This window comes from Ixodes scapularis, unplaced genomic scaffold (genome assembly GCF_016920785.2).
Source record: "Ixodes scapularis isolate PalLabHiFi unplaced genomic scaffold, ASM1692078v2 PGA_scaffold0__279_contigs__length_252992795, whole genome shotgun sequence".
Classification (NCBI taxonomy): domain Eukaryota; kingdom Metazoa; phylum Arthropoda; class Arachnida; order Ixodida; family Ixodidae; genus Ixodes; species Ixodes scapularis.
In genome coordinates, this window is record NW_024609835.1 from 143805221 (window position 1) to 143815189 (window position 9969).

A 9969-nucleotide genomic window follows, 5' to 3' on the forward strand; every position below is an offset into this window, starting at 1 on the left:
TCAAAAAAGAATAGCTTCCCTTTTCTTCGCGCAAATTATCGGAACGAAAGGAAAATAACGACATAATTTTTCGAGGATAACTGCGATGCCACTCTTCGACCCTCCCGACACTCTGCCGATGTCTCGAACAAATCTCATGCCACAACCGTCGGGACACGCTTCCCGCAGGTTCGCAGCCGCGTTCACGCAGCTCTTATCGGCGTCGTAGATCTTGCTGGCGGGTTTTCCGCCAAACATTTCGTCTGAAAAGAAGGCAAACGAAGTGTAGCGATTAGTACATTATGTGACTCCACGACAGCAATACTCCGTATCATGTTCAACCCTACTGCAGCCAACGCTACGATCTGGTGGAGTCAATGAGGCAGCGTCCGTGATTTCCGTACAGCCCCCCTTTTCGGGGTGTACCCCCGCCCCCCTCTTGTTTTTTCCAAGGCACCCCCTTAATTCACAACGACTCCTCTACATTTAATGTCCCCCCCCCCCCCCCCAACCACCCCCTCTTAAATTTTAACACCCCCCCTAAGTTCAATTCCTAGGGAAATCCCTGGGCAGCTTCAGAAGTGTATCGTCCTTGCACTCGTCGTCCTTGTCCGTCCGCTTTCGCCGACCAAAGGAACGGCCACACTAGCGGCAAAACGTGGCGGGGCGCCTTCCCGCAAGACCTGCTCCGCGGCAGGATTTTTTCTCCCGCAAAACGAATGCGCATCGACGCTATTTTTTTTCTGCGTGCCGCGCGCCGCGACCAAGAGGCGACCAATCAGAGAGCACCGCATTCAGTGACGTGTACGATCTCATGGCAACGCTTTTCTCGCCGAACGCGAGCGTTATTTTTGAGCCGCCAGCCGTCGGCCTCGCTCGGGAAACTCGCGTGATGGAGAGGATTCTTAAGACTGTGCCTATTCTTTCCTTTCCTTAACGACGAAAGTCATTTTGGGTACTCCACGTTAAAACGTGCCAAAAAAATAACTTCCGTTTTTCATTTTTTTTTTTTTTTGTTTTTTGCACGCAACGACGTTGCAACATTAGGGAGCGCACGATAATGGTAACTTTCACGATCGTGAGGAGGTTGTCGTCTGGGTCAGCCATCAAGGGAGAGGACGAGGCTCGAGCGCAGCCGCCGGAGCCGAAGGCCAAAGCGAAAAGTCCGGAGAATCTCGCGGGCGCTCGTTACCATCAAGAGAGCGCGAGATCTTGTGCGCTGTCACGTGACTGCCGACTGTCACATCACGTGCTGTCACGTGCTGATGCCCTTCTGCGCTTTGTCCCGGTGTGTGGGACCAGTCCCATGCTGTCGCTGCAGCGCAGCATATCTAATTTAATTTCGTGCATCTGCGATGATGTCCATGGCTATGGCGGTGATGAGAGGCGCCCCCATCCCCCTACTGCCCGGTGCCACATCACCTCACGACCGCCAAAATTACGACACGGCCTGTTTTCCGGTAAGTTGGAAAGGTGAAAAAACTTGATATTTCAATCATTTTTCGTGTAGAAGTTAATAAACCGAAACGAAAACGGATGCCTGCTCGGCGTTCAGTGAGCATTGAAGGTTCAATGTAAAAGCCATTTGGCAACAGTAAAAATGTAGTTTCATGGCTCTTTTAAGGCGCGAACGGAAATTGTGTGTGTGTGTGTGGAGGGAGGGGGTTAGTCGGTCGCCACCTCCTCCCCTTTCCCCCCTTTCGACCTCTTAAGGGCGAACTTTTTATGAAAAAAAACGACATATACCGTACCGTTTTTAGAAAAAGAGCATTAGTTTTGTTGAAATTGTGGTCATTGGGACAGAAACATAGATATGTGAAACGCTTCACCCATGACGTCACATCCATCCGTAAGGTCAAGAAACTGAGGGAGAGGAGGAGGCGCGGGGACGTCACTATGCCCAACTCTGGCTAGAATGATTAGTGGGTTGACCTAAAGCTAGCTGCCTTTGCCGCCACTACAGCCGTCAGACGCGTTCGAATGCGAGAGCCAAACGGATGCAGTGGAGACAAAGCCAGCTAGCTTTAGGTCAACCCGCTAATCATTCCAATCAGGGCTCGGCATTCTGGCGTTCCCGCGAGTTCTCGTCTCCTCCTCTCCCTCACTTTCTCAGCGCATAGTCTCGTTTGTTTCCTTTGCACACGACACCCATTTGTGCCGATACTCTTGTCCAGGGTTTATCTGTGTGTACTTAGGTTTATCTGTTGTAGCAGATTCCAACGATTGTAGCCTATTGTGACATTCAATGTAAGAAAGCGAGTTTTCGACATCTATCCCGACTTGTATATAAACACGTGCTTCCACGTGAACTTTTGAACAAATTGGCTTACTGGCCCTGCATGCCAATGGACCTGCTGTGTGTGTTCCCAACATAACGCACCTTCCACAACGAGCGGGCCAGATATAGCTACCGAAAGGCCGAAACTAGTATATAAATATATATTCCAGCATTAAATTTATGAATTATAAATTAAAACGTCTGCGACGCTCCTGTTAACAGAAAATTTGAATTAAAAAAAATATATTCTAGATGTGTCCTTAAACATGTAGCCTCAGCATGACTGGATTGTATTTAGTGCTCTAAAATATTGCTCAATGTAACGAGATGACCACCTCTTTTAAGAGAAGAATAGGACGTTTTTCTTGAAGCGCTACTGTTACCGCAATGCTTATTCGCTAGAGGTAAATAAAGAATATTTTTGCTTTCGTTTTATTCAGCACAAATTTCGGTCTCAGAGATAGGTGCGCGGGCGATTTGTCTTTAAAAAGTCTCGTGGCCCGACATCAGCCAATCCATAAAATCATTGTTCACTTACTCACGAAGTATCCCTTTCCACGGAATGGGTCAGCCGAAAGGTATATTTTTTCCTCAGTTGTTGAACCTAGAGGGCGGGGGGGGGGGGGGGGGGGGGGGGAGGGATTCCATGGTTTATAAATAATCAATTAACAACGCACCGAAAACCTCAACCTAAATTATTTGTAACTTATTGATAATTTAATGTGAAGTGGATCACACATTTCTGAAGTTGCGGAGGTAAGGTTAGTACGCAAATAATAATTGTTGGTTTCCTTCGAGGCGGTGCCGGACCCTTAACAGACACCAACGTCATGCGTGTTCTCTTGATCAGTTATACTTGTTCTCGGGTTTTTTCTCACAAATGAAGCGGTAAGTCTTTGAAAATCATAATGAACGCGTTTTCTTTTGAATTATTTGGCTTAACCTTCTGTCGAGCTCTCAAACAAAACGCCCTTACTTAGCATTTTTTTATTTGTGCCCTAAGTTGATGTTTTTTTGTTGTTGTTGTTTTTTTTGTTTTTTTTTTAGTAGTAGCTTTTTCTTGTGAAGCATGTGTACACTTCTTATTTAAAATCAAATATTGTGTTGGGCTTTCAAAGTTCTCCCTACAAAAGAGCTTGAAGAAACAAAGAAACTAATTGGACATCGTTTGATCTTGTTTTATTTCCTTCTTAGGCCCCCACATTGAGAGAAAGAATTAAAGACATATAATAAGGAGTGTGTTGCCTAGCCGCGACAAAAGCATTATGCTTGCGTTTTTTTTTACGTTTATCAACTTCTTCTATCTAACTCTCCCCACGTTATAGTGCATAATTACACTGAGAAAAAGATGTGCGGCCAAACGATAGCGGGGAAAGTGCATATCATTCCAACAATGCAATGATCCAGTGAACGGGGTGTATAAATTACCGGCGGCAACGAGAATGATCAAATCGGTCTGGCTCTCATACTTCGCCGTGAATGTGAGTCTGAAACAGAAAGAAAATAGACTCAAGATATTATAAAAACCAAGAAACTTATCACGAATTAACACCCTAACTACAGTATTTGCTTCATTTAATATATAGACTTAATTAACCTACAAATCCACATGGGCGGATCCAGGGGGGGGGGGGGGGGGGGTCCTGGGGTCCGGACCCCCCCCCCCTTTTTTTTTTTAGCCAGCCAGCTAAGCTCTCCGGACACCAGTGAAAAAGACGACGGTCCGTTTCTCAGCTTACGCGACCGCAACTATGGTTTCTTACCCAAGGGTCGTGCAAGCACGCTTGCACGACCCTTGGGTAAACAAAACCACGCGACACCGCCGTCCGCCGTTACGAAGTTTCAAATTTGGGCGAGGGGAGCAGCGGCGCCTTCCAAGGCCCAGGGCGCCGGCGAGGCGAGCGGGTCAGTTTAGAGTTTTGGTTTCAGACCGAAAACGGAACAAACAGAAATAATCATATCAAATAGATTACAGTTGATTTTCATGGCGCGGTGAAGACGTTTTGTTGAAATTACTGTTAGCAAACAAAGCTTTATATTTGTATTTTTATATTAATGAGAGCCCCCCACCACCCAAGCGCGGCTGTCGGTGGCGACGCTATACACAGCGCCACTGACAGTGGCGACGCTATTGTCAGCGCCGCGAAACTCGGACTGTGACCGGGGGTAGAGCACTATATAGCTCCTACGGAGCAGAGTAACGCAATCCTTTGAACCCCGTGTTTTGCCGACAAGATGGCCGACAGAGCGGCTCGGCGCGAGTCAAGTGGTACTCGGGGTTCCAGGAGGCGGCCCGCCCTATGGGAGAATACATGGAGATCGACACAACACGGCTGATTAAAAAATGAACGGCGAGTTCACACTTTTCAAAACTAGTCTGTCGTGAAGTTAGTAAAGCACTAAACACTTTATCAAAGTTTTAACAATATCGGATGCGTGTGCAAATTTTGAGAAGGCAATTTCCAAGGCAATGGCGTTTGAAGCAGACGATTTTTGCTCGCAGCGGAGATGGGCTTTTCGGGTTGGCCGGAGCGGGTCACGTGAATGGTGTGACGTCGCCGTGTCGTCTGCTGCATGATGCCGCTCAGGCAATTTTTTAAAAAAAGTCAGGTCCTTGCGGGGCACAAAACTCAGCGCAAATTATTCTAAAGTGTTCCATTATTATGTCAAAAGTGATTGCGATTCCGTACATTCCCACAATATTGGAGAAACAACGATTTTCTCACTTCTCACATTCTCCATGCATTTCTGACCGCAGTTGGAACCTCCGGGCGTTCGCCGCTAGTCGCCGAGAGGCGGCGTTCTAGATTGCGCTACTCTGCTTCGAAGGAGCTATATAGTGCTCTAACCGGGGGTTGGCGCATTGACTCGTCTCCGCAAGGGAAATCTGAGGCCCAACAGTTCGCAGACAGCTCCCCGGACGGCGCTAGTTACTCGAAAAGGTCCATTCTAAAAAGCTGTAAAAAGTCTCCGTCTCTGCACACGTCCAGACTCCAGCCTTCAGACACAGCTGCCGTACAAAAAGCAATGGGTCCTCGCGTCCATGGTGTATCTCTTCCAATAATGCATATTTTCGGATAGTCTTGTTTGAGTGTGTCCAGCTCCAGTGATGCAGCGTAAAGTGACGTCTTATTTTGCGCTAAGTGTCGGCAATTGTGAGGATTCCCAACTATCGAGTGCCTCAACCAGCCATCTGGCGACTTCGGAGACAGGGCCCGACACACCGGACCAGTCCGAAGAACAGCTTTGGCCGGAACCACCGAAACGACAACGCACGGAGGTAGTTCCATCAAGTAAGGAAACATCCGTAGACTGTGGTTTTATTGCAGATGGGAGCGTGCCCTTGGTAACGCTGGAAGGCACTGAAAAGCTTCACTACATCCCAAACCACTTCGTGCCTCCTTTCAACTACAGCGCATTTGTAAAGCAAACTGTTACAAAAGGAACAGCGAAAAGAGAAAAAAACTTTGACATTTCAGCACTCGTGGCTGGAAAAATACCGATGGCTAGTGTACAGCCCCCACCTGCGTGGCGGGCTATGCAAATATTGTGTACTCTTCTCTCCCCGAGATCCACGTGTCGCCAAAGCGGGTGTTTTAGTCAGCAAGCCACTAAATAACTTGTCCAAGGCCGGTGGCAAAGATGGCTTTCTTGAATGCCATCAACGCCTTCGCTACCACAGCGATGCGACGGCTCAGGCTATGACGCTAAGGTCAAGTTTGGACAGGCCAGATGCCACTATTCCTGTCATGATCTCTAACAAAAACAAGGAGCTGTATGAAAAGAACTTGTGCATCCTTGAGGTGCTTGTGAAGGCTGTTCTACTTTGCGGACGACAAAATATCCCTCTTCGTGGCCATCGCGACGACGAGACGAATGCGTCAACCAACCGAGGCAATTTTATTGCCATTGTCAACTTAATAGCCGAGCATGATTCGCGCTTGAGGACGCACCTCGATACAGCAGCACGAAATGCGAAGGGCACATCAAAAACAACCCAGAATGACCTGATTGATGACATAAAAACTTACATCCAAGCATCGATTGCTGAAAAGATAACTGGCGAGTCGCGAGTGTTTTCAATAATCGCTGACGAGGTTATTGACCGGCGCTCGAACCAAGAAATTTTGTGTGTCTGTTTACGTTATCTCGTCTTTGAGAACCAGCGAGTTCATATAAAGAAAAGCGTGATTGACTTCGTGCACATGGAGAGAACCACGGGGGCATCACTGGCTTCCGCAATCATCCGAAGCTTGGCTGCTTGCAACGTGGACATTACAAAAGCAAGGGGACAGTCGTATGATGGAGCGGCAGCGATGTCATCGTCCCGGGTTGGTGTCCAAGCTAGAATCAAAGAGGCGTCCCCAAAAGCTCTCTACACTCACTGCAGCAATCACAGGTTAAACCTAAGCATCCCAACAGCCTGCAAGATTCCGCAAGTGCGCCTCACCGTTGACGTCATCAATGAGGTATTTTGCTTCTTTGACATGTCTCCGAAGAGGCAACGTTTCTTGGAACGAGTGCTAGAGGCATACGGTTCAGAACAAGCGAAGAGGAGGCTTTGCGGTTTGTGTCGCACAAGATGGGTAGAACGACACACAGCACTGGATACGTTTTATAACCTGTACCACTACGTGTGCCTCTGCTTAGAAGCTATGACTGTGCCCGCCCAACACCGCCATGTTTACGCGCGAACTGACATCGAAGCTAGCACCGATGACTCACGTGACCTTCCGCCCGCCGAGCAGTGGTCCTGGGACCGCGACACCAAGATGAGGGCGGCCGGCCTACTCGTCAATCTGAAGTCATCGGATACGATCGTATCTTTTATGATTGTAAAAAATGCCTTGGAGGTCGTGAAGCCCCTTGCCATGAAGCTTCAGAAACGGGATCGGGACTTCATCGACGCGTATGGTATGACTGATTCTACCATCTCTAGACTTCGGGCGTTGCGGTGTGAAGTCGAGCAAGAGTTTAAATCGTGGTTCAACGACTCCGTCAAGCTGGCAGATCTTGTTGGGACCGAAATTCAAACTCCAAGAGTAGTTGCTCGTCAAGCTCACCGTTCGAACAATCCGTCCTCATCTCCAGAAGAGCTTTACAGAACCAACACGGCAGTTCCTTTTATTGACCACATGCTCCAAGAGATGGATACGCGATTTGCTCAGGAGGAAAGGGTAGGCAAGGCAATATTTTGCTTACTACCATCGTACATATTGAGTGATGGCCCGGACACTCTAGAGCGGTCTCTTCACGAAGAGCTTCTGTTCTGGGAAGAGGATCTCCCGTCTCCGTCATCGCTGCGGCACGAGCTCCAGGAGTGGTGTAGATTCTGGAGGACTCAGACTCTGCACAGCGTTCCTGAGGATCTTCGTGATACCTTGTGCAGCACCGACGGCGACGTGTTTCCGAACATTCGTCAGCTATAAATAATTGGATGCACGCTTCCCATTTCAAGCGCCGAGGCAGAGCAGAGTTTTTCTGCTCTACGAAGAGTCAAGTCCTACACGCGAAGCACAATGACAGAAGAACGTTTCACTGGACTTGCTCTAATGCATGTCCATCAAGACATTCCGATAGACACCAAAGCGATTTGTCTGGCGTTCATCAGAAAGCATCAGCGTCGGATGTTTAGTGCATGCGTGATGTACGACTGAAGTACGACAGCAGTACCATAACAGAACTGTACATTGTTTCCATTAATCCCGTCATGTTTTTAATAAAACGCAAATATTCATTGTTCCTCTCTCAAAAAAGGCAAAGGTTTGATACAATTTATCACAACATAATTGCGGTCAATCTGTGTCGGCGCCTGTAGCACTTTCCCCAGCCAATAAGCATTTAATGGGTGAGGGAAGTAGGAGGAGAGGGGGGGAGGAGAGCAGGGAGTGATGCCCGGCTCCCGCGATCGAATGATGGGTCTATCCCCCCCCCCCCTTTCCCGGGTCCTTGCTGGACCCCCCCCCCCCCCCTTAGACAAAACCTGGATCCGCCCCTGATCCATATATAAAAAAATATTGTGTCATTCACATTAAGCACTCTAGAATGGGCCCTGAAGTAATGTGAAAGAGAAGTCGACGTATATACTGGACGCTCACATCACGAAGGTAGTTTCTTCGCGGAGTAAAAGGAACTGCTTACTCTGTGTAGCTGTCTTTAGTACCGTTGATGGCAAACCACACGTCTCCTTTGGAGTCAGTATCATTCGGCGAGGTTCCGTCAAAAAGTACCGTGTAGTTGACAGCATTTTCGGGCTCTACGGTTGTGCCGTTTCGGTAGCACTGATACAGCACTATTGGGGTCGTCTGAATCTCCTGAAATTGTACATCAAAGTTTGAATATCGCAGTTGCACCTAAAAAAATATTGAGAGAAGTAATCGGAGCTCCACGTTTATCAGAATAGTTTAATGCAGTATATACTACAAGTAATTGGTTTTGTTATTGGCAGTTGCTTTGCCCTTTACTTTAAAGTGTTATATTGCTTTCTATTGCACCATTTCAAGTGTTTTCATCAATGCTTTCTGGCTACACATCCCCCCCCCCCCCCCCGACCATGATAGCATCATATTTGGGGGTTGAAACCTAGAGGTTAACAGAAAGATCGTCGAAGCATTATTTGGGTGTTAACGAGGCGATACAGACTTTTGAAGCAGAAAGAAAGGAAATCAAAACTGTAAATTGGATCAACTTTAAGATTGGATTTACTGGAGAAAATTTTTAAAGGCATTTTATTAAAAATAATTATCATGTTGCACGTGAGGTATAAATTTATCGAATATTATTGGGGTAACGTTTTTGTAGCTTTCGACCTGTTCGAATCGAGTGAAATACTTTTTTGAATGCAGACATCTGTGTTTTTTCTTACTTTGTTGCAGATCACGTAAAACGACTCTTTACTTAGATTTTCATTTTGGAACAACGTTTAAATACTCGTGGCATCATTAATAACTAACTTTCTTGGCTTTCGAGCTTAGGGTCAATGATTATTTATTAAATTTAATAAATAACCTAGCTTTAACAGTTACTAGTAAACAAAATGGTCGTATTCTCCAACTGGTCCAGTGGCACAAATTCGTTTGCATATTTCACAAAATCGATCTCAGTGTTGTCTCTTCATCTGCTGAAATTCTGGAGAATCATAAATAAAGAAGACATAGAGTATTCATACGTCATTAAACCTTGCTGTCGGGGTGCTACCAGAGGCAATTCCAAGAAGAACAAATAGCACAATCTGGGCACTGGATATAAATCTTGAGCATATGGCTGCCATGCTTCTGGAAAAGTTCAAAATAACGTCAACACACAAGACGCAATTGAGCCTGAAATGCCTTTTAATAAAAAGGACGAGCAGCAGGATCTGCTAAAAAAAACGTTTTAGACATGATTTTAATTGTTCTCACTATGTCAGCGTAGTTCTAGAACAATAGCGCACAGTTGTGCAATGTTCCAAAATACAAGACGTATTTTGGAACTAAAATAGAAAGTACAAGATCGTTGTTAACATACATTCCCAAATAAATTATACATTAAAAGTCATGTATTGAAGCTAATAGGCTGGCGTGAACTACATTTCATAAAAATGCCTATGCGTATGTTTCTTCTCAGAGGAAAACGAGTATCAATCACTGCATGCAAACCTCGTCCGGTGAATAACGGGCCCAAAAACGAAAGCAAAGGCAATGTTCCTGAAACCGGATATCTGCGGGAGCATA

At 46.5% G+C, this 9969-nt stretch overlaps 1 protein-coding gene across 1 annotated transcript; it reads right to left on the reverse strand.

Moving 5' to 3' along the window:
* On the reverse strand, positions 1-9527 carry LOC115310171. The gene is made up of 5 exons (XM_029968456.4): positions 9426-9527; positions 8399-8571; positions 3686-3744; positions 2796-2861; positions 1-242 (listed from the first exon to the last, which is right to left on the reverse strand). Exons 1-5 carry the CDS (start codon positions 9525-9527, stop codon positions 1-3), a joined length of 642 nt encoding a protein of 213 aa, XP_029824316.2.
* Positions 9528-9969: the final 442 nt, after the last annotated feature.

Bases quoted from the DNA above. Each gene is read 5' to 3' on its own strand.
- LOC115310171 (XM_029968456.4), bottom strand. From the start codon at position 9,527: ATGGCAGCCATATGCTCAAGATTTATATCCAGTGCCCAGATTGTGCTA. The intron at 2,862-3,685 runs GTAATTTATACA...CCCGCCCTCTAG, and splicing joins GATCATTCTCGTTGCCGCCG to GTTCAACAACTGAGGAAAAA. The intron at 243-2,795 runs GTAAGTGAACAA...CCTTCTTTTCAG, and splicing joins TGGAAAGGGATACTTCGTGA to ACGAAATGTTTGGCGGAAAA.